The 24597-nt window shown below is 45.0% G+C and overlaps 1 protein-coding gene across 1 annotated transcript in view; it reads right to left on the bottom strand.

Annotated features, from left to right (window-relative positions):
- Gatb (glutamyl-tRNA amidotransferase subunit B) overlaps positions 1-24597 on the bottom strand; it is a 74619-nt gene that overhangs the window by 8968 nt on the left and 41054 nt on the right. The window contains exons 7-11 of the mRNA XM_021157655.1: positions 23767-23851; positions 21232-21276; positions 18936-19125; positions 8433-8566; positions 138-216 (exon numbers count right to left, since the gene is read on the bottom strand). Of these exons, the coding sequence (XP_021013314.1) occupies positions 138-216; positions 8433-8566; positions 18936-19125; positions 21232-21276; positions 23767-23851 (533 nt within the window). The remainder of the gene's footprint in view (positions 1-137; positions 217-8432; positions 8567-18935; positions 19126-21231; positions 21277-23766; positions 23852-24597) is intronic.

The raw sequence follows: 24597 nt of genomic DNA, 5'->3' as shown, positions 1-24597 counted from the left end.
ACAAAGTCCTCCAGCATTCAAACTCATGGGCACGTAACACTTGGGTCATGAAATGCACTTAGTGATGCCATTTGGGTCTTACAGGAAATGGGAACTGGGACTGGGGAGCAATAGGAACCTCTGGGACGTGCACATACCTGCTTAGCTGCCGATGAAGAAATTGCTTTCCTGTCCAGCAGGTTGAGGAGCTCAGCAAGTGCAGAGGGTGTGACAGGACTAGCAGCCCCCAGAAAAGAAAGAGAAAGTCAACATCTTACATCATTGAGGTGTCCACTGGCCGCCAGAATCTACACTCTCACTCCTGCATGCTTAAATAATCAGACAAGCCCAAGGACAAAAATAATAGGCTAACGGGACCTTATTATTTTTTTATTTTAGGATAATGAGTTTTTAGACTGGTGTGATTTTAAAACTTCTTTGTTTTGCCACCCAACAATAACAGCTGTTTGGCAGCAGTTCCAGCAATAAACAAGTGCTCAGTGCAATTAATTCAAAGAAGGAGGTGACTGCAAAATTCATGAACCACAAAGAAAAAGGGGAAAATATAATCCAGTAATTAAATATTTTTGACTAAAAGATCGGCCCAAAAATTACTTCAAATGAAACAGCCAACAAAACCACTTTCCTGAATGTTTTTATGCACACAAATTCCTTTTCATTGTACATAACTTTCCATAAGGGAACCATGTCCAGCAGACTTACACCTGTCCCTCACAGGCCTTCTATATGCATTGGCCTTGTGGGTCAGCAGACTCATCATGGCTTTCTGGATATGGATGGGCCTAGAGACTCACAATTTCTTCACTTGTGTTATTATGTGACTATGCAAGGTGATATGACACAGGAAGTTGGGGGGAAACACACTACAGGTATTCTGACTCACACTCACAGAAGAGAGGCATGCGGTCAGACAGCTGAGAAGAGCCATAGAGCACATCTTTACAAATACATGGTTTAGCTACTCCTACACTGACACAGTAATTAGGATGATCAACAGCTATCTGAAGTCATTGGGGGGACTAGTTAAAATAGGGACCCTTTATAAATAGCGCAGAAGTGTGTCAGTATGAAAGGACTCGGAAACACTTAATATAACTTGAAAACACCTTCTGTAGACTAGACGTCTTGGACACTGTCATTCACTATTCAGCTCTTCAGAGACTTTTAGGTAATAAGTAGGGAAGTATAGCTTATCTCCAGTGCCAATTCCTATGAACTCCAAACCAATAATGTTCAAGCTCAATATGCTCTAATTCAAGTACCTTATTAGGGTTTGCTCAATCTAAGGAAGTCTATCACCCTTAAACTACTATTTATTCCAAAATATGGATAAAAGGTAATTCCAAGTGGAAATGAGGTTTGGAGATTATCTAGGGTTACTAAATTTGTACTCAAAAGGTTTATGCACTGTCCCAATTAAAGTCTAAAAGGCAGAGAGGCGGAAGGCAGCAAAGTAAACAACAGTCTTTTCTAAGCTCCCATCTTCATTGGCAACAAGAATGAGTTGGCTTCACAATGTAGGTTGCTTGTATACTCTACAATCCATAAAATACAATCACCATCTATCTTATAATGTAGGCCGTGTAGAGAGCCCGTTATAAGCACTGAGGTTCATTTGAACTGCTGAAACACAATACCATAGGTGAGTGGTTTATATATAGAAACACTATCCCTCACAGTTCTCAAGGCTAGAGATTGGAGGTAAGGTAATACAGAGCCTGTATTTAGTGAGTCCCTGCCTCCTTGTTCCAGAAACCTTCTTGATGTGTCCTCAAATGAATTAAAGGGTAAGCTAGCTTGTCCAGAACTCTTGTATAAAAGTGTTAATCTTATTTCTTAGGTTCCACATTCATGACTCAATTACCAACATCCAAGACGATTGCCAAGGATCACAATATATGAATTTGGAGCATGCACAAAAATTCATACCATGATACTATGAGGGTAGAGAGGGACAGAGAAAGAATATAAGATCACCTAAGAATGTACTTTGTCTTATAGAAATCATCACATGACCTAAATTGTTTTGTTTAGTTATAAATTTCTTCAAACAGATTTGGACTGAACTAATGGCAGATGAGATTTCTCAGTCACATTTTTGTTCTCACAATGCATGATACTCAACAGGCCAATAATTCCTGTGTCTCAGGACTTCTCACAAACTGAGACAACCCGAAACATTACATACATGGCTGGCACCTTGGTATCTGAGGGTCTGGTAGCCAGAACACACTATCCCATGGATACTAAAGTCAGTAGATACTCATAGACTTTGTATACGGCTACATAATCTTCATCTAGAACATATACACACCCTTCTCTATGCTTGAAATAATTTCTTGATTGCCTACCTAATATGGTGTGGATGTAAACACTTGTTACATTGTGTTGTTTAGGAAATACTGATTAAAAAAGAGTCTGCACATGTTCATTACTGATGTAATTTTTCAAAGATATTTTCAATCTGCAGTTGGTTGAACCCTAGATATGGAAAGCTGACTGCAAATTGCAGCTATGCCAGGGCTAAACTTGTGAGTCCATGACAAAGATCAGTACCTGTCACACTGATCCTGAGAGACACCCCTCATCAGTTAAATAAATAAACCATCAGAATTTGGGCTCAGTGGTGGCAGCAGCACAGCCTACTAATTTGCTGCTGTCAGATAATCTTGGGATTCTGGACAGCTAATGTGTCTCCATGAATGAAAAGCCTGACATCTCAAGGTTAAGCTTCCCGTACTCCTGCCTTCGTTTTGAGGGCAGGGTATCCAGGGAAGAGGAGAATGGGATCTTCAAGTCACCCAGGTCATTCAGTCCCTTCCAGCTCTTTTAGGTACAGCTCCAGCTCCAGCTTGGATGCCAACAGCAGATACTGACATTATTCCCCCATGGAATGGCGGCCCTTCTCAATCCTGCACTATCCTAGCCACCATATTCCCCTCCTCTTCTGCTAAAGCAGGACTCAAAAGGCCTCTGGGAAAGGATGCTTGGCCTGGGGTCTCCAGGGGCCTGGGCTGTTCACTGATCCTTTGTTCTCTTATTTTCTGGGTCCCACCAGGTGCTCTACTCCTAAAAACTCTTCTCCAGGGTTTCCTTCTCAGGCATGCCCTTAGCTCTTTCCTAAGAACATCAGCCGAGAGGCAGTGCTTTCTGGAGAATCTGCTCCTTTCCCACTACATCTAATCACTCCTGCATGCCCTGCACCCATCACCTTCCCCACCTTCCTGGGGTACTTTGCCCCCTTCTCCTGCCTCTTTCATTTTGCTCCTAATGGGAAACATCTCAACTGACCCTGTAGCTACTTACCCTGACTGGCTTAGTACCTTTTGCAAGTAAATAAATCTACATTTAATTATTACTTATTGGCCATCTATGAGGACATATCACTGGGATTATATCCTACCCACTAGAGACGCTCTTCTCTGAAATACCACACCCTCACTAGCTGCTGAGCACCTTGCTTTTCCTGTGGATGCACCCAAACTCTAACACACAGCCCTGAGAACAGCCCTTCTCTGGGGCCTCTTGGGTTCTCCCTGTTCCTGGCATCCTGCTCTGCTTCTTTCTTCCACACCCTGGCAGCTCACTGCTCAATTCCTTGGCTCCCAGACTCTCCCCAGTCTGCAGAGGGCAAGCCCAGCAAGCCCCGAGCTGCCACTGCTGTCCCAGCTCCTCTTCCCTCCACCAGCTTCACTCGTGTACCTCCAGAGACGTCAGGAGCTCACCAAACCAGTGTGCTCTATAACAGGACAGCAAACTTCTAGGAAAAGCCACATAGAAAACATATGAAGCTTAAAAAAAGATTGGTGATGGTTAGTGCTGCCCAGAGTCATGTGGGGCTGCAGTTAGCTTTGCTACCCAGGCCCTTCTCAGGAACACTGGTCTTAGTGGCTACAGCAGTTCATTCATTACAGTTAGCTCTGTGGTTAGACTGGCACAATCTGTGGCTACTGTGTGAATAGGGTTTGTTCCCACTGAATTTCATGTTGATATGCACTGCAATCTCTATGAGGTATTAAAAGAGCGACCAAGGGACCTTTAGGTCATTAGGACTCTTCCCTCATATATAATTTACTGGATTACTTTGAGAGTGGGTATCTAAAAAAGCCAGCTTGGTCCCCCTCATGTTCCTTATGTCTCACCAAGTGATAAAGTCCGATGTACCATTAGGATTCTGCCAGCAAGCCCATTCGTCAACAGATGCAGGCACTCAACCTTGTATCAGAACTATGAGCAAAAATAATCCTTTTTGCTTTAGATGGTCCCTAGTCTGTATTAACAGAAACGGAATACGGCACTCATCTGACTAAAAGTCCTTTGCACTGTGTGATCCCTAGCTTCCTCTTTATGTAATTTAGAATAACCAAGTCTACTTTTTTTGGAATGGAATAACTTGAGTTCACTATATACTTATGCTTAGGAACCTTCTGAGGAAACACCAGGAGGTCCACATTCACTAAATAAGCTAACTCCCTTCAACAATGTCAGAAGCTGTTAAAAAGGCTGTTCTGAGAGCCGACTAAGGATCCAGTAAGCACCTTACCCTTGGGCCAGTAAGAGCCCAGAGTCAGGGGAAGGGCAGGAGAAATTGTGTGATCAGGGGCAAGTGTCTAGAGGTCTGCTTGCTGACTAGACTCCCCTGCCCACAGTCCTTATACCACCCTGAAGACATTCTTGTTGACATAATCAGGCCATGTGATAATCAATGTATATGTGACATAAATAGGAAACGAAGGAAGGAAGGAAGGAAGGAAGGAAGGAAGGAAGGAAGGAAGGAAGGAAGGAAGGAAGGAAAGAGGGTTAGGAGGAAGGGAAGGAAGGGAGGGAAGGGAGAGGAGGAGGGAGGGAAAGAAGGAAGGAAGGAAGGAAGGAAGGAAGGAAGGAAGGAAGGAAGGAAGGAATAAAGGAAGGAAGGAAAGGAGGAAGGAAGACAAAAAGGCTGCTCAGGAAACCTCCAATTCACAGACCAGTACCAAGACACTGAGTGGAAAGTCAGGATTCACTAACCAGCATAAAGACAATGAATAGAGTAGGGTCTTGTTTGCTGTACCACCTGAGATAGGTCATCTGATCTCTTAGGGCTCAGCTGACCTAGCTGCTCATTGGAAGAGCTGAATCTGAGATATCAAAGAGGTTCCCCTACATGACAAAACTTCAGGAGCACCACAAATTACAACGATCAACAAGGTGACTGTGACTTCAAAGACCAGAGATTTTTACTTCTGGAAATGCTATCCCCTGTTTTTTGGGGGCCCTCTTTAGATCTCCTGGCTAGAGTGAGTTACCCCCCCTCCACCGCACTGGTGACCCATGAGCCCAGTGTGCAAACACAGGCTCATTTCCATCCCCACAGTTGTTTCTCAGGCCTCCCCTCAAGGAAACCCTTTCCAGTCTTCAAGGCTGAGATACAGGTGTGATACAGGTGTGTCACCTCCACATCCTCCCAAATGGCTCCCATGCTCCCTCACCAGTCACAGTACTTCACTGTAGACTGTAGTTTCTGAAGGGCAGAGTTACACATGAGGGAAATGGATGAGAGCAGGAAAAGCAAAGGATGTCGACACTCCACTCAGTGTCTTGGTGCTGGTCTGTGAATTGAAGGTTTCCTGAGCAGCCTTTTTGTCTGTCTTCCATCCTTCCTTTCTTCCCTTTTTTTCTTATTTATGCCACATATCCATTGATTATCACACAGTCCAGTTAGGTCAACAAGAATGTCTTCAGGGTGGTAAAAGGACTGTGGGCAGGTGAGTGTAGTCAGCAAGCAGACTTCTAGACACTTGCCCCTGACCACACATTTTCTCCTGTCCTCCCCCTGACTCTGGGCTCTTACTGGCTCAAGTGTAAGGTGTGGAGTTTCTGAAGGTCAAGGTTACACCTGGGGGAAATGGGTGAGAGAAAGAAAGGCAAAGGCTGCTGTGGGAGTTCAGGCCACAGTGCCTAGTGTTTGACACAGCAATGGGATGTGCCAAGGTAATGCCATACCCACTGGCCTAGCCTCCCCTTCCATGGAGACCTTAACAGGGCCTTGCCATCATCCTAGCTGCCACAATGAAACCCTCTCACCCACTCCATATTTAAGCCTGTTGCTCATTTGGGTATGTGCATGTTTTTAGGTTTTAGTAGTTTGGAGGACAAGTTCTTTTACAGGTTCATCTCTCTCTCTCTCCCTCTCCCTCTCTGCCTTGCAGATCGGATGTGAGCTCTCGGCTTCTGCTCCAGCACCATGCCTGCCTGATGCCCTGCTTCCCACCATGACGATCATGGGCTTGCCCTCTGAAACTGTAGGCAAGCCTCGATTGAATGCTTTCTTTTGTAAGTTGCCTTGGTCCTGGTGTCTATCCATGGCAATAAACTAAGGCATAGGTACGCATATACACACATGCAGATGTGCACGCACTAGCCAAAGGCCCATGCTAGGTCTCTTCCTCCAAAGCTCTACAGCTTATTTTTAAAGACAAAGTCTCTCTGAGACACAGGGTTCAGTGACTGGCTAGACTATGGGGCTCAGAGATCCTGCTATTATTTCTCCTTCCTCATCTCTGGATAACAGCCATGGCCACTGTACCCAGCTTCTTTCACATGGGAGCTGAGCATCCAAACTCATGTCCCCATGTTTGTACCACATGAGCTATCTATCTCCCCAGTCCCTCACTCTTTCCTTTGAATTCTGGGATACCTGGTAGTCCTTCTACTCCTCAGCAGTTTGTCTATCCCCTTCTTTGTCCTGCTTCTGAGAGAGACACAGGATCCATCCTCAGCCAGCCCTGGCCAGTGTCTTCCCAAGGACTCTTCGCTACATTCACAGACTGCCACATGCACCATCGACTCCACAGCATCATGTGACTCCAGGTCTCACCTCAACATTTCCATGAGTGTTCTAGGTCAGGAACAACTTTACCCTGTGAATGCCTTAGTAACCCAGCTTGTCCTCAGCGAGTCAGGTGCTGTCTTTTCCTCTCTGACCCATTCTTTGCTGCTTCACTGTTGTAACTGGCTTCTCTCAGAGACATGCCTGGGCCTGTCCTGTGGGCTGTTCTTCCCTGGTTACTACAAGGCTGAGCCCTAACAAGTGTGCGGATGGAACAAGTGGGAACTCTCAATGGACATCCCTAGGCATTCTGCTCAGCTGTGGGTCCATGTGCTGTGACTGCTGCACATCCCATTTGGTGTCTGTCTTACCAGCAGCTCAACTCAGAGCATCCTCCCTAGACCCTGTCTTCACTGTTCTTTCGGCTCCTACCAGACCTCAAAAGACAGCCATTATCTCACCTTGGTGCCCAAGTGAGGAATGGAGAAGCCCTGTGTGTGTGAGAGAACACTTCCCTTCTTGGTATATCTCATTTTAGCCAGGCTACTGTCATCTAGGCACAGACCTTTCAAGGGCACTGCTCATCTGCAGTCTCTCCCTACTGAGATTCCTCCTACTAGACAAGCTGACTGCTCTCTTACTTTGCCAAGGACTGAATTGGACCCACACTGACAATACACACCAGTGTGAAGCTGTAACCCTCTGATGTGATGGCATGAGAAGGAAGAATCTTCATCGAGTGACTGTGGTAAGATGAAGTCATGAGGGTGGGCTCCACAATGGGATTAGGAATCTTCTAAGAAGATACCAGAAAATGTTCTCTCTCTCTCCCCAACACCCCATCATGTGATAATAGGCCATGCTGATAGCCATCTGAGGTCCAGCAAGTTAACAGGTCAGCCCTGATTGCTGTTCTTCTCAGCCTGTAGAACTGTGGAAAATAAGGAACTCCTTCGGGATACTTTGTTTTAAGTGCCCAAGCTATTAATACATGCCACAATCCTCCAGTATGAATTGGAGTGGACCTGTGATCCAGTTTGGCCTGAAAATCTTCCAGCCCGTCACCTGCCCACCTCAGCCCGCCAGGGCCTTTGGGTTTTCGGAGCTCACATGGCTGGCTGCTTGTCTGATCATGGTACTTGGAGATGTTTGTAACCCACACTCCCATTTGCTCAGCAATCCAAAGTCCTTTGGTCTTGCGTCTTGAATCATGTCCTAAGGGAAGTCTAGAGTGATTTCCCTGCATCCCACACGGACACCAGATTTGTGCTTCACAGTGCCATGCGCATGCCTCCAGCACACCAGGATCAGACTGAGAAGAGTGGCTGTCTTATGGGTCTGTAAAAGCCACAGGGAGCCAATTCCTTGTCTTGTTCATCCTCAAGCTACTAAGCCCTGGCACAGTGTGCAGACACAGTGTACTATCAGGGATCTGAGCACAGTGGATTTCCAGATGGGCTGGCTACTATTTTTAGAATGTAGAACTCAAAGGGGATTGTTTGTCATCTTGTTAGGGGACCCTGAGGGAGAACAGGCAGAGTAAAAAATTTACCCTGTCCTATTTCAATTGCCTCTGGACAGAGTTCATGATACAGAAAGAAAGAAATCCCCAGACCTCACTCACCTTTCACTGACTGCAAGATTCTGTTGCTTTAAATAGCACAGAAAAGTGTTCAGGACCCAGTTAGTCACCTTTTTTGGCTCTGTCCTAGTTTCTTTTATCACATTCTGGAAGAATTCCAGTAGGCCAACTTCATTCTGTTAAAAAAAAAAAAAAGGTATATATGTGTCTGTGCATATGTACGTACCTACACTCCTCCCTCAATGTAAAGACCGGCATTTGGAAGGCAGTTGGAAACCACTGCCTTCTGCTGCTACAGGACATCTACTCTTCCTTCTGAAACACTGAGCTGTCACAAGAGCAGTCTCTTTACTTCAGCAAACATAAAGATCCTTCTACTGCCACTCAGAATCCATACAAGCATATTTTAAAGGGAGTATACTTATATTTTAGAGTGCCTACCATCATGGACAGGAGGATAGTGACATCTACTCTCTTCTGAACTTGCTGTCCCTCAGGGTAGTGAAGTAGACTTACATGGCTTGACTTTGATGACCTTTCTCTCCTGTCCCCTTCTAGATGCCTTGGTGACCACTACCAAAGGAGGTAACAGATGGAACATAGCCACCTGTATTCATCACGTTGTCCTGAGAGATAGGCAATGATGCTAGACTGTTCCAAACCAAGCAAGAAGATGTATATGTGTGACCCAGTGAGACTAGCTCCACGGTGGGTAGAGGAAGCCTCTGACTTCTGAGCTAAGCTTGGAGTGGTGGCCTCCCCTCTTCTCATGCTCCACAAGATATTCACCAGCTTGGACCAATGAGGAGACTTCTCCGGGCTTTCCTGCTTGCCCCACTCTGGACTGCAGTAGGAGTTAGGGCATGCTCCTTGCGTTCACTCTGGTAAGTACAGACATGTAGGTTCTAGCCACAGAAGACTCTTAGTAAGAGCCAGTGTATGGCACTGGGGTCTCTTGGCACCAAGTGCCCACTATAAATCACATGTGAACGCTCATCCTCTGTTGTACCATGCTCACCTTTAAGTACTAGGTACTGCCACAATTATGCATGAGAGCAGCTAAGACACTCATCAAGTTGTATGCTACTCATCAACTCACAGTGATTAAGCTAGCCCTAATACTTCTGTAAGAAAAATAAAAACATGTCCTATTTGTAGTAGAGATTTAAACCTCCAAAATCAGATGGTAGGTTTAATAGGTTTACTTTAAGTTGTGTGTGTGTGCGCGCACACACACACACACACACACACACACACACACACACACTGCAGTATGTACACGTATGTGCTATGTCGGCTGTAGGCAGTGACGTCAGGTCCTCTGCAGGAGCAGAATGTACTTCCCACCACTGAGTCATCTCTCAGGTCTCCAGATGCATACTTTTAAGCAGCATATTTTTCTTACCCACTGAAATTCAAATTATACAATATTATTCTTGAAATATTCTTATGTTTACTCTTCAGCTAAACTCATAACCCTTTCCCCAAAGAATTCTTCATTAAGCAAATGACCATTCTAGAAAACCAAGATACTAAAAAGTGAGACATACTAACAAAGTGCACTCAAACTTTAGCTACTGTTGAAGTTTAATACGTACATCTGCACACAGCTACTACAGTAGACATTCCACAATAAAAAGCACCTACACGGCCTTTAACTGATGAATTCTCTGGTGACAAGCCTACTGAATAATCCCACAATCATTGCTTGCATCTCCTTTTGAGCCACCACTATTATTCTGCTCATGCTAAACTAGGGCAAAGGCCACCTCAGCAGCCCAAACTTGACTATAGATAAAGGCAACCCAGGTAACGCGAAGATGTGTTGCTTAACTTCTGGAAAGTCTTCAAACTTCTCCACTGGTTCACAAGTCACTGGGGAGGGAAGGAAGAGTTATGTGGCTCACCCTGGGCAGGCAGAATCTTTCCTGTTCTCACTCAGACAGGTTAGCCCACTGGTAGGATGAGCTGTCAGGACCTTTTGCAAGGTTTTCCTTGCAACAACCTTGTTTTGCAAGGAAAGTTTTCCAAAATCCACCTAGAAAAACTGCACTAAAGCCTGACAGCTTGGCTGAGTGGCTGGGATGTGATGGATAACTTCTCTTTTACCCTTGGGCGGTTTTATTATTGGATGGATAACCCTGTGAGTCAGATTTCTGTTTGTCTTCTCATGCCAGTGCTGTGATGAAGCCTCTCTGAGCTGGAACTCTACTTCACTGGGGGATACAGGTTTCAGTGCAAAATTTAAAGATGATGTGAAACTAGCAATGGCAACAGAGTGAGCTACAGGGAGTGAGGCTGCAAGGGGCTGAGGCTGCTGCAGCTGCCACCACCTAAAGAATGACTGATCAATTAGAGCTGCACAGGGACTGCCCTTTAGAGCAGGTGTCCACTTTCTAAGGAGAGAACACACACACATATACACACACACACACACACACACACACACACACACACATGCACACGCACACGCACACACACCTGCTGCTTCTTGACAGTTTTCTTAGATCCACGAGGTTGGCACACAGTAATAAGCCTGGAACAGATCTCTGAAATCTCTGATGAATATGGCAGCCCAGCCATCTGGCTTTGTGAGGAAAACAGTGGACTGGTAATTCTCCTAAATAAAAACCCTATTGAGAGTGGTGAAGCAAGGCCACTCCACTAACATCTTCCGCCAAACAACAGTCTATCCAAAATTCAGCCATGCAGCAGGTCAAGCCTCATGGCTGACATGACTCCAAATGTAGCTTCAGAGATGTCTAAAGCAGCAAGGGCCACAAAGCCTGTCCTATGCCTGCTATCAGGCAATCTTCAACTGCAAAGCATCTTTGCTTCTTTTAAATCTCATTTCTCAAAGCATTCAATTATACATAGAGCCAACACTGGGTCAGCTGCTTAGACACTACATAGGAACCCTCAATTACTATGGACTGGCCAACTAACCAATGCTGCTGAGAGGCAAAATGGAGGTGTAACCTTGCGCACACTGCTTGCTCTGGGAGAAGCATCAGTTCACCTTGCACTGAGCCCTGGAAGCAATCTGCTTATAAACTGTTTCTTGTAGTCTACCTTTAGAGATGATGAAATGTTGGAAGACCATCCAGATGAAACAGGATGAAGGCAGATTTCTCAACTTTATGTCTTGTTCTAAGTCACATATCCTGTGATCCTGACTCTGGTCCCAAACCAAGGCTGGGCTGTACTTCTTGGTAGAATGAGACCTGATACAGACAGCTGCCTGGTGGTACTCAGGACAAGCCCTGGAGACACCAGCTGAGCAGCTGCTTAAGTGACAGGGACCTTGGATTAGCAATTCAAGGCTGGTCGAGGGCTCTCAAGAGCATTTACTAAATATGGTATCTGTGCTGCAGTTCATCACGATCAGATTCCAAGACCAGCAGGGATGTCTGAAAGCTCAGAGGCTGCTAAACCCTACAGGTTTCCGTACATATGCATACCCATGATGCATAATTTATAAATTAGACACAGTAAGACTAACAACAATAAAACAGAAAAATATAATAGAAGGATTTTTAACTTATAATTTTTTTTATTTTTGGTTTTTCAAGACAGGGTTTCTCTGTATAGCCCTGGCTGTCCTGGAACTCACTTTGTAGACCAGGCTGGCCTCAAACTTAGAAATCCGCCTGCCTCTGCCTCCCGAGTGCTGGGATTAAAGGTGTGCGCCACCACGCCCGGCTATAAATTGTTTTATTTCTGGAATTTCCCATTTGCTACACCACAGTTGACTGTAACTCAACCTTGAGAATATAGATTAGGCGAGATACAACTACTGTACCTGTTTGACATAGACAACAGCATAGGTCCTGTGGGTAGCTGCATATGGCTGCCACTTCTAATGACAATAATGCAGGTACCCTCACGCTCATACTTCCGGCTAACTTAGACCCATGAGCCGATGATCAGGGCTTCTGCAGGTGAGGCCACTGAGGCACTCCTGGGCTAGAGGTTACCCAGAGAGCAGCAGCGGTCTGCGGCTGAGCTCTCCAACTCTGGGACTCTGTCTGTGAAGAAGTAAGCCCGTCAGCTGCCTTTCTGGGGACTGAAAATGAGGCACAATGTGAGCCTTGTCCACAGAAGAGATGTTCCCAGGACTTCTATTATTTTGTGTCTGTCAGCTGTTCACAAGTTCCTGACATATTAAAGATGTCACAGATTACCCCAATCAGCCACCTTAGAAACTAGACAAAGAAAGTAGCAAGTTTACTATCTGTCTTTGCCAAAGTATTCCCAGGCCCTGTGGCATGATACATCTATCCTCAGGTCAGGAAGAAAGACAGTGGCACACCCACCCCCCATGCTACCCTGGTCTCCAGAGGACCGGATGGCCAGAAACCGCATGTGCTTCTCTTCAGCAACACCTCTTCCCCTCAACTAGAGAAATGATGTGTCCATGAAGGCTCTGACGCTGCACTATGTTTAGGTTCCTCCTGGTAATTTGAGAGTCCCGTTCTCTTTCATTAGTGTGTATATTAAGTATACTCAATTACTGCACTCTACTGCTGGTAAGTCAGGTGGCAGCTTTATAGCTAACTGTGCAGCTCATATCTGATGTGGTAAGATGACTACCCAGAAGGCCCACACCCACCATATATGAACAGCAATGGTTTCTTCAACTATGTAAGGATCTAACATGTCACTATGTGGCACTCTATGGAGTTCAAAGTAGATTTTGGGCCTCTGGTGACAAGGGTGTGAGGAGCACAGCTCTGAACATCTGTGCAGACGTTTAAGGGCCCATCACCTATATAATCACAGAGACTGTGTTATGCCTTCATTATACCAGTGGCTCTGGTCATTCTTATAAAGTGAGAAAAACAAAACTCAAATCAAACAACTTTGTAAATCATGGCCTTGAGAATAAGAAAAATGCTCGAGTCCAGGGTGGAGATGAAGTAAAATAGGCTATACTAGCAATGCTTTTAGGCCAGAAAGTAGACATTGTATAACAAAATGAGGGACTAGAATGTGCATTCCATTCCAGTAGGTGCCTTAGGTCTATGATGTGAGTGTGCTTGTCTCTGGAGTGACAATCTTTGGTAAAAGCCCTGTGAGTGGGAAACCAAGTGATCTGGCAGTGTGAGGCTGGCCTGGGACATAGGCCTCACCTGGGAAGACAGAAGAAAGCCAGAGAATCCTGAACACTGCTCAGCTGAATGCATAAGGGCCCAATACTCAGCTGAATGCATAAGGGCCCATGGAAGCGCCAAATCAGCACTGTGAGCCCTGGTGTGACCTTCAGACCTTGCTAGGCACAGACAACCGTCGCCCTGCCTTCTCTCTTAGTCCTTACCATTCTTACCCAGTGTTGCTCCCACAGGCTGTGAGAGCTTCTAAAATCTGAGCAAACCTCAACAATGTCACTCATGCTGTGTCCCCAGCACAACCCAAAGCACACATATTCTAATCTGAACATAGGCTCTTTGCAGAGTGCCTTTAAACCAATGTAAAACTTACTTTGGTTCTTGAAAATATATTTTTTCTGGGAGAGAATTTGCAGAAAATCAGTTGGGAACAAACATATCTATTGAATAATCAAATATAAATAATTAAGGTAATAAACATAGGCAGCAGAATGGCAGCAGGAACTGCAGCTGCAAGAATGGAGCCCACAAAGCAAGCTGCTAAGAAATCAGCTCTGGCAACAGACACATTCCAACTAGTCCAACCAAGAGAACCTGGGTCACTCAGCAGGAGCTCTGCGCAGCACTGTAAAGGTGCTGTGGAGCATAAAGGCAGTAGAGAGCAGTATGGATGCACATGGAGCTTTGCTTGTCTGAAGCCTGAAATAAAATCTTTTGTTGTGCCCAATATATTATTCCACAAACAGGAAATCAAGTGTGAGAATGAGATGGAGACACAGGCCTCTCAGGGTCCCTCAACTGGGACTAGGACTTCTCCACTCCCAACACTTTTTCTTCAACCAGCAAACACATGGGGCCAAATGCCCTGGAGCCCAGAACATCCTCTCTAGGAGGTTCCGTCTAAGAGGAATGAAGCTATATTTTTGCAGTAGAGTTAGAAGATCTATCTTTTCTGTTCTACTTTACAAGAATTTTTTTTTTTTCCCCAGAGCATGGAGTAATTGCAAAGCACCCTTAAGCTGGCAATCCCAGATGCAGTTTATAAAATGAAGAATTGCGTGGAGCTGGAATATGGCATGCTACAATGTTGACCGAATGGATGTTTCTTCAGCAGTAGTTAAAAGATGACAATTTTGCACCATAAGAGCCTGAAGAGGCTAAAATCAGTCAATATAGTTTCAGATATGATAGCAAAAGGTATTATACGGAGGACATAGAGAAATTTGGCATGGGGACTGTTTTATGGGTAATTCATCCACAAAGCAAAACCAGGTTCTTTCTAACTTACAAGAAACCTAAAGCAAACACTTCAAAACCAGTTCATTAACAACCAGCAATACCTTCTGTTCCTTTGCGAGACACCTTAACCTTTTCTATGATGTCAGAATCAAAGGATTATCACTTTCCATGGAGAAAATGAAGCTGTCCTCATGAGGTGACAAGTCTGGAGGCTGAATACAGAGCCTGACTCACACAAGGTAGCACAGGTTACTGACTAGAGGGTAGGTGGGGTGATACCATGTTTTCCTACAGATTCATGGGGACCAGGCTGGATTCTTATAAACTGCTTAGCACGCTGTCAGTGAGCCATGTTTGGATGTTGCCTAATATCAACTCTCCTTTCCCTGGAAGCATACTCCAGAAGTCCACTGAATTCTCTTTGGAATCTTTTTAGATTCAAGGAAGATTCTGCTGTCTAGTACCATCTTTGGGGTGTGAGTCACCTTCTCCTCTTCCAGCTGGGAAGTGGGGAGCTCTGACTGCCTGTGTTGGATGTGAGAGCTTTAGCTGGGTGGGACTACACAAAGCATGGAGAGTAAGAGGCCATGGTGAAGCCTGTGCACTGGGACAGGACACGGCAGACGCAGCAGCCCTCACAACCTGACCTAGACCTGCTGCACCTGCCACTCCTCTACCGAAGCCATGAGTCATCTCTCATCTGTTGCTCACGTCCTCAGCCAGCTGCACCAGAGCTCACAGCACATCCTGCTCTGTAAGCCAGGCTCCACAACACAGGGCCTCAGGCAACCCCACAAGCCCTACCAACTACCCTAGGTAGGAAGAGTGAGTCTCAATGACTCAGACCAAAGGACCCATGCACCTCCAGCAGAAAGTTTAAGAAACAAAATAAATGAAGATGCAGAAGACAGTTCACGGTACCGCTTTAATTTTTCCACTTGGAAAATCGGCATGTCTTGCGCTGTTCATTTTTCATTACAGTTGACTGATTTTCAGAAAATGCAGTAGGCAACATTGTATGTTTATTTATAGGACAGTCTGGCGTCTTCGAAACCAACAAGAGTGGCTAAAAGCTTCAATGAACTTGTACTTTCTGATTGAGCTTCCTAAAACAACCATGGACTGTATAAAGCATTAAGTTTTAGCAAAAGTAAAAGCTCAATTTCCTCCACTAGTGAAGCAAAGGCAGTCAAGAGCAGTCATTACCTAGACAACACTATCTCTACCTGGCATGGCAGCACAGCGTGTGTGCAAGCAGCACGTGGAGCTCAGAAACATAGAGCATCACCCAAGATGAGTATGAACGTTCCTTAAGCAAAAAGGTTATACGTACTCACCTAGGACAGGAGAGCCACTAGATCTGCCTTGAGAGCTGTCTGAAGCAGAGCTAATAAATGGCAGCACGCTGTAAGCAAGCTGCCTTTAAATACATTGCATATGGTAGGCAAATGGCTGCCATTTGTGTTCCCTGACTGAAGTGAGACACTGGGAAGCAGTGTTCCCATGAAAACCAGCAACTCTAACAACCCTAACAGTTCTCCCAGCACCCACAGGTCTTGCTCTGCTACCAGAATCTCTGCTTTCCAGAACCCTAATCCCCAGACCTCAGCCTCTATATCTCAGTATGGCATTTGACTAAGATAGGGGAACAAGGTTAGCTTAGGAACTTGAAGTCTTCAGCAGCGCAAGATCTGAATGTGGGTAAAGAAAATCAGTATACAGGTTTCCTTTTGAAAAGGGACTCTCCGGACTGTCTAGGAGAGAAGTGCAGACTCAGAATAATCTGCTAATAAAACAAAGCTAGAACATAAGAGTCTGAGACCAAGAGACTTGAGACAGAACATGGCTGGCACAGCCATCTGAGTCTTCTCAGCAAGGGTCTAGTGACATGTGCATAGCCCACACGACACTGCTGGGTTGTCAAAGGTGGCTTAGGTCTATCTAGTATCCAGAATCTGTCAGGAATATGACTACTCTAAGGAGTCTTATGTGCAATGCAACGGTACCCTATTCATGCTGGCATCTGTCCAGCCAATGAAGACCTACTATGTGCTTGATAAGACAGTACATGCTAAGGGGTATTAGCAAGAGTTCTGTAAATATCAGAGATAACACTAACAAAACATAATTAAGTGTTTACTACATAGGAAAATGGCAAGATAAATTAAAAGTGAGCTGGATTCTGAAAGTTTTTCCTATGTAGGGAGTGTGTATGCGAGGGGTGGGGTGGTATGCATACACTCCTTAATTAAATAAGAAGTCCAAAGGCCCTGTGCTGGAGTGGGAGCCCTGAGAGCACACCTCTACCACCGCCATTTATTTAATGACTACTCCTGGGCATGCTTTAAATTGAAAGATGGTTCATTAGATTTGTGCATCTGCCCTTCTCAGCAATCTGTTGTGCTTCTGATGGAGGCAAAAAACATGAACATATCATTTTCGGGAATGTTATGAGTAACTCAGCTTCCAACGATTATGGAGTCATAAAGGGCTCAGGCTGCCTAATTTCGAGAAACAATTTGTCTGAATCATTCTCTGTCTGTTCCAGTCTCATATTCTCATCCATCCTGGAAATCTCAAGGACAAACCCTTTTATCTTTTCAGTCACCTAATACATTATCTTCCATATATAAATATTATGCTTTAAATGTACTAAAGAAAACAAATCTTAAAAATTAAAAACAAACAAACAAACAAACAAACACCACACCTCCTTCTTGGTATGGTCACCATCATGGTCACCATGGCCTCTGGGCTCCTGTGCTTGGTTTATCCACTGCACTCTCCCTGGGAGCTGATGAGCCATGGTGTCAGGAATAAACATAAGCACTAGGAAGGGTGGGGGGCAATGTTGCCCTCCTCCCCCACGTAGTGCCTGCTAAGGTCCATAAACCACTCAAACAGATTTACTTATTTGATATTGTCCAGCATTAGTCAAGGCCTACTGCAGCTAGACCCTGAGAAGACTAGGGCACAGACCTAACTTTACAAAGTTCATTCAGCAAAGTGAGGCAGGAACATTCCAGGGGCCAAGTGTGGCAATCTCAAGAGCTGCTTTTCAAGGGAGTGAAATAGCTGTGTGTTTAAGATTTTAGAAGGTCCTTTCTCCTTTCTTATGAAGAAAGGTTGATCTACAACAAGAATTCTTAATGTCAAGCTGGGCGTGGTGGTGCACACCTTTAATCCCAGCACTCGGGAGGCAGAGGCAGGCGGTTTTCTGAGTTCTAGGTTAACCTAAAATACCAAACAGCCGTATGTGCTTAGTCACTCTTGGTCAGAAATCAGGAATTCTTATATAAGGCACAGTGTGCTTCTCAAAGTAGCTGACGTACTAGGACAAAAAGAACCATTCAGCAAGCAATAGACTGCCTAGTGTACTATAAACCACTATATTGTGGTTATTGAATATATATGTTTACATACATATACCTATACCCCATATATTTATTATTGATCATTTAAAAAGCAAGAATCCAGTTTTCACAGGTTTTGATGCTCTGGAAGATGATAGAAGTTCAAGGCCAGCCAAGATTACATGATACCCTGTCTCAAAACCTACCCAAAACTACAAAACAACATCCCACTTTCTCCTGTTGACAAGTTGACAACTGTGACAGAATGCCACCCTCGCTGAAGCTGCATCACTTTCCTGTTGCCATAACAAAGAGATCCACAAAGCCCCAAGTAGTTCTGAAAAGGATGGAAAATCCCCAAGCTACCTCAAGGGCATCAGACTCCGTACTAGCCCCAAAGAGGCATCCTCAAGCTTCGCAGGATGGAGATGGTTAGTCAGTCTGCAACATTTTATCCAGGATAAATGGAAACTAGCTTTGGGAAAAGTCACACCTTGTCTTGGCTCAACGCCATTAAAACATCTAGAAATCCTAAACACTATTTTTTGGGGAGAGTGGCTGCTTGTCTTTTGTCCTGAAGGAATGTGGGAACACATTCATCCATCACCTTTGAAATACCTTCCAAGTCTCCATGGCTCCTATGGGCAGCCAGAGGTTCTACTTGCTTTCCTGCTGTGCTGAGGAGCAGGCAAACATGTACTGTCAAGGGCAGCAGGTAAGTTACAGTGCCTTACCCTTCTCAGAGGAGGAGTGGAGAAATGTGCCTGACAGTGCCTGCAGGGGCCACTGTGGAGCATCATCCAGGCTGCCAGGCTGGGTTCATTTCTGATCCACTGCAAACTTACCAGTAATGCAAAGCTGTGCTCGGGAAGCATCCCATACTGCTGGACCAGCCTTTCTCTGGTTGCGCTGGGGAGCTCCGGGAGCATGTCCCGAAGCTGGTCAACATTGATCACCTGCTGAGAGTCTGCACCTTGTGGCAGAGATGTGTCATCGTAGAGCACTAAGGGAGGCAGATTGGGCTCTGGCATAAACCTAAACAAAGAGAACAGATAGATCTGATTCTGGGTGTCTGGACTGGTTAGAACCACAAGCCTAACAATGAAAGGAATGCTTTTGTGCTAGGTACAAAGTCATAATGCTTGCAAAGGTTTCTAAATGTCCCAGCGAAAGACCACAGCAAAAGCATTCGTCAACATTACAGAATAAAGATGGGAGAAAGAGGAACACAGTACTGAACCACATTCTGGTCTATACAAGTAAGGAAAGAGTCAGAGGGGCTGGAAGCTGGTGGACCAGAGAATAATTACTTGTGAGGCAGTAAGATGACTTTCTGCTACTTTAAAATTTCTATTTTAGCAATACTCTTCAGTAAATGAAGTCAATGGGGAAGAGAGGGCAGGGCTCTTCCCTTCTTGAGAATCAGGAATCAGAACAGACTTTGCCTAAATGAAATGTGGAAGCTAGTGGGGAGAGACAAAGGGGGACTGGGTGGAGCCTGGGCTACTATCAGGGCAGTGAGCATGTTCTGTGTAATGGTCAGTTCATGGCACTGGACAAATGCACAGAATGTACAGCAGTGAGTGATGGAATCCCATGTAAACCATGAATTCAATGAATAACAGTGTGATGGTTTGTATATTCTTGGGTCAGGGAATGGCACTATTTGGAGGTGTGGCCTTGTTGGAATAGCTGTGTCACTGTGGGTGTGGGCTTAAGATCCTCACCCTAGTTGCCTGAAGTCAGTCTTCCACTGGTAGCCTTTGGATGAAGACATAGAACTCTCAGCTCTGCCTGTGCCATGCTTGCCTGGATACTGCCATGCTCCCACCTTGATGATAATGGACTGAACCTCTAAACCTGTAAGCCAGCCCCAATTAAATGTTGTTGTTTTTTTGATAAGACTTGCCTTGGTCATGGTGTCTGTTCACAGCAGGAAAACCCTAACTAAGACAAACAGGTAGCACTATTGGTTCACTGTTGTAGTAAAGGACATAAAATGAGTGGTAGAAGACTGGGAGGAAGTTCGTAATGACACTTCCAACAAGACTTCCCATTCTACGCTGCTCTAAAAACAGTCCATTGTTAATAATCAGACGGGTCACAGTACTGCATTAATCATATGAAAGAAAAATATCCCTCTGTTCTGAACCAGCACTGTTTCCCCTCTGCCCATGAGAGCCAAAGGGCTTCTGTAAAAACGGGGAATGCTCAACAAATGCAGGGAGGAACTAGAGTAGAGGTGTGGGTAATTCCTAAACATGGTACCAAGTCTCAGATAGGGCCAGTCTGTCCCCTGAAAGTAAGGGCAAACCCAAAGGGAGGCTTCTTGAGACCCACTGCCATCTAACTTGGGGGCTCTAGCCAGTGCCTGAGTTAAAAGGTAAACTCCATGCTCAGTACGAAATTACAGGGAGTGGCAAAATGGGAGAATAATGACGTCTCGTGAAATTGCCTGAATCTCGAAGACCACTCTAACAAAACATCCCTGACTTTGATAGGTGCATGACAGGAGTATGGCAATGAAGATATATCATACTTCACAAAGGAAAGAGAATTTCAACAACTTTATTGCTAAAGCTTCCATCTTTGTAATCTGCTGAACTCTATGAGAAAAAGTAAAAGATTCGGTTTATATTAAGCCTCTCCTTATTATTTATGTGAACATCTTCTGTTACATACTTAATCCTTCTGGTTTAGAAACACAACACAGAACCTTTTCCATGTAACAAGGACTCTACTGATGAACCTACGGCCCCAATGTGCTTCTCTTGGCAATGAGAGAGTACCACTGAGGATGGAAGGGACCTCCACCCAAAGGATTTCAATGGGATCTACTGCCAAATGTAAGCCTAGACCCACCCTTGCTTGCCATCCTCTTGGTTGGACCACACCATCTTTATTACACAAGTTTGGGAACAGATACCTTCCAGCAACTAAGCCCTATGAAACAAGAGACTCTACAGCTAACAGGTCAAGAAAATATCACTTCTCCTAGTTTACATATAACATAAAATAAGAAATCCTGATTTCCTATCATGTAATAACAGCAAGTGGTTTCCAAAATTCTCCAGGATCATTATGCTGACTTTCAAATGGGTTTGAAATAGACTCTCAAACATATGTCGGTGTTCTGCTCACCTGTAGTCTTGTTTTCCTTCCTTGTCTCTCATTGGCATGGTGCACCTGCAACAGTCAGATAAGACAACATTAAGCAAACACTGCATGCAGCCCTGGCTAGACACATGCAGAGAGGGGCCTTATTATGAGAGGGGCTGGAGCTCAAGCATTTCTCCCAAAGGTCATGTGTGAAAGGCTTGGTCCTATTAAGAAGTTACCAGTAGAAATGGCACAAGTGGAGAGGGTGGAAGGGACCTGGGAGAGAAAGTGGATGGGGCAGGGGATGGGGGGAAGAGAGGAACCTGATCTGGTATTGAGTGGGGGAAAAGGACTGAAGCCCTGAGGGCTAACAGAAAACATTGGAAACAGGCAACCTCAAGAAATAGGAGGTTGGGGGGTTGGGACTCTCCAGAATGCACCAGAGACCTGGGAGGTAAGAGACTCTCAGGACTCAAACGGAAGAATCTTAGATGAACTGCCCACGGTAGGGAGAAGGAACTTATAGAGCCCACCTCCAGCAGGAAGACAGGGCATCAAGTGAGGTAAGGGATTGCCATCCCACAGTCACATCTCTGAAAGAATTCCTGTCTGAAAGAATTACAAGGATGGAAATGGAGAGGAGCCTGAGGAATAGAAGGTCCAGCTACAGGCCCAAAGTGGGATCCAGCTCAAGGGGAGGTCCAAGGCCTGACACTATTACTGAGGCTATGATATGCTCACAAAAAGGGACCTATCATGACTGCCCTCTAAAAGACCCAACAAGCAGCTGAAAGAGTCAGATGCAGATATTTGCACCCAACCAATGGACAGAAGCAGCTGACCCTGTTGTTGAACTAGGGAAGGCTGAAAGAAGCTGAGGAGAAGGGTGATCCTGTAGGAGGACCAGCAGTCTCAACCTGGACCCCAGAGATCTCTCAAACACTGGATCACCAAACAGGCAGTATACATCAGCTGATATGAGGCCCCCAACACTCATACAGTAGAGGACTGCCAGGTCTGTGTTCATTCAGAGATAATGCACCTAACCCTCAAGAGACTGGAGGTCCCAGGGAATTTAGAGGTCAGGTGAGGTTGGGGGTGGGGACATTCACGTGGAGACGGGGGTGGGGAGGAGATATGGGATGTAGAACAGTTGGAGGGTAGATGGGGGGGGGATATGGAGTGTAAAAAAATTAAAAACACCATCAGACACACCCAGAGGGATGCTCCACTAATCAACCTAACAACCAAGACTGGGCAGCATTCTGACAACACAGTAAGCAGTGTAGCTCAGCCATGTGTCTGAGATAGGACATACCACACTATAGGCCAAATCAATCACACACTTTCAAACTGTGAACCAAAATTAACCTTCTCTCTTTATAAGTTGAATAGCTCAAATATTTGTTATAGTTTAATAGTGACTGGCATAGGGTTGTCTCAATCAAGGGCAAGCAAATTCAAGCTTTTCAGATTTCCATAGGCAATAGTTACATAAATATAAACACAGTAACAAAGAAAAGAATGCTTAGTGTACTGGCTAGTTTTGTGTCAACTTGACACAGCTGGAGTTATCACAGAGAAAGGAGCTTTAGTTGAGGAAATGCCTCCATGAGATCCAACGGTAAGGCATTTTCTCAATTAGTGATCAAGGGGAAAAGGCCCCTTGTGGGTGGGACCATCTCTGGGCTGGTAGTCTTGGGTTCTATAAGAGAGCAGGCTGAGTAAGCCAGGGGAGGCAAGCCAGTAAAGAACATCCCTCCATGGCCTCTGCATCAGCTCCTGCTTTCTGACCTGCTTGAGTTCCAGTCCTGCATCCTTTGGTGATCAACAGCAGTATGGAAATGTAAGCTGCAGAATAAACCCTTTCCTCCCCAACTGCTTCTTGGTCATGATGTTTGTGCAGGAATAGAAACCCTGACTAAGACACTTAGAAAGACAATTTTAAAGTAAGAAACCATATCTGAGGTGGTTTGAACACGGAATGCCCTCCAGAGGCTCTGATCTTTGAACACTTGGTCCCCAGCTGGCAGTGCTGTTTGGCAGAGTATGTCACTGGAGTGGGTTTTCAGCGTTCATAGCTTTGCCACACTTCCACTTTGCTCTCTTCGATTTGTGTTTGAAGCTTTGATCTCCCCGTCCCCTGCCCCACCCACTTGCTGCTACGCCTCCCTTGCCATTATGGATGCTGACTCTGGAATCACAGGCTGAAATAAACGTGCTTCTGTAGGCTGCGTTTGAAAGTAACTGGTATAGTGTTCTATCACCAGCTCTTCTCTACATCAAGCTTAGGCTGTAAGGAGTCTGACACATTATTTAAGGGAATGAAATTTCTTGCCGCAAAGCAGACAAGCTGAAAGCAAGGAGAACCAAGGACCTGAGAGCAAGCACTTCTGTGTAAGCCTGCACCAGCTGACTCAGACCCCAGTAGACCATGTTTCATCTCTATGGGGTGCAGTGGCATGCAGTGGTCTATTCTCTTAGGGCTACAGACAAGCTAAGGACTTTTGTCACATGGTCCATGGCTGAACCCCAGTCATGGAGCTGAAGCCAACAGGCTTAGCCATACAAACTCACCCCAGCTTATAATCAAATGAACGAGTTTCATTCAGAATTTCACCTCCATTCTCAAGTTCAGTGATTTGCCTCTGAATTTCATAGTCTATGAAAAACACAGCAAGTTAGTATATTCTGAATACCTTTAATCCATACAGGCAATAAGTAGGAACCATTCTCAGTCGTTAAGTTAAAAACAATCCAGGAGCTTGCTTACAACGGTCACTCCCCTGCAGGCTGTATTTTCTTCTCACTACTAGGAAGGCCTTAAGAAGCTTGTCTCTTTCCCCCTCTCTCCTTTCCAAATACCTCAAATTCAGAGAGATTATCAACCTAGTTCACACTGTATACACCATGGTAGAAGGGCTGGGACTAATGTGTAGATCTAGTGACCACAGATCTAGAATTGTGGCCATTAAAATTCCTTATCCTGTGATAACCAGCAGATGGGCTGCTAACCTCCAGAATTATACACGAAATATGAGTAAAAATGTATGAACACTTTTGAGAGGAGAATACAGATTTTTCGTTTTATTTTCTAATCAACACAGCCAAATATAATCAAAGTGCAACTGCTAAGCTCCTTTGAGAACCAAGCCCTTCCCCAACTTCCCACTCCTCTTCCTTGCTCAAATCTCAACCCTTTCATCTGAGCTGCTAAAAGGCAGCAGACTGGTCCATTTGTATTCCTCCTCTCATCTGAGTGTTCTCCTTGATTGACATGAGATGATGGCTAAAACATCCAGCAGAATTTGGAAAAACCTTGTGGGAAAATTGCAGGCTTAGAGACTTAAACCCATGGTGCCAAAGCTTTGGTTCTGCTAGGCTGTGTGAACACAGGTGGAATTCTGA

Source organism: Mus caroli, chromosome 3 (assembly GCF_900094665.2).
Source record: "Mus caroli chromosome 3, CAROLI_EIJ_v1.1, whole genome shotgun sequence".
NCBI lineage: Eukaryota > Metazoa > Chordata > Mammalia > Rodentia > Muridae > Mus > Mus caroli.
This window is presented reverse-complemented; position numbering and strand designations above follow the sequence as displayed.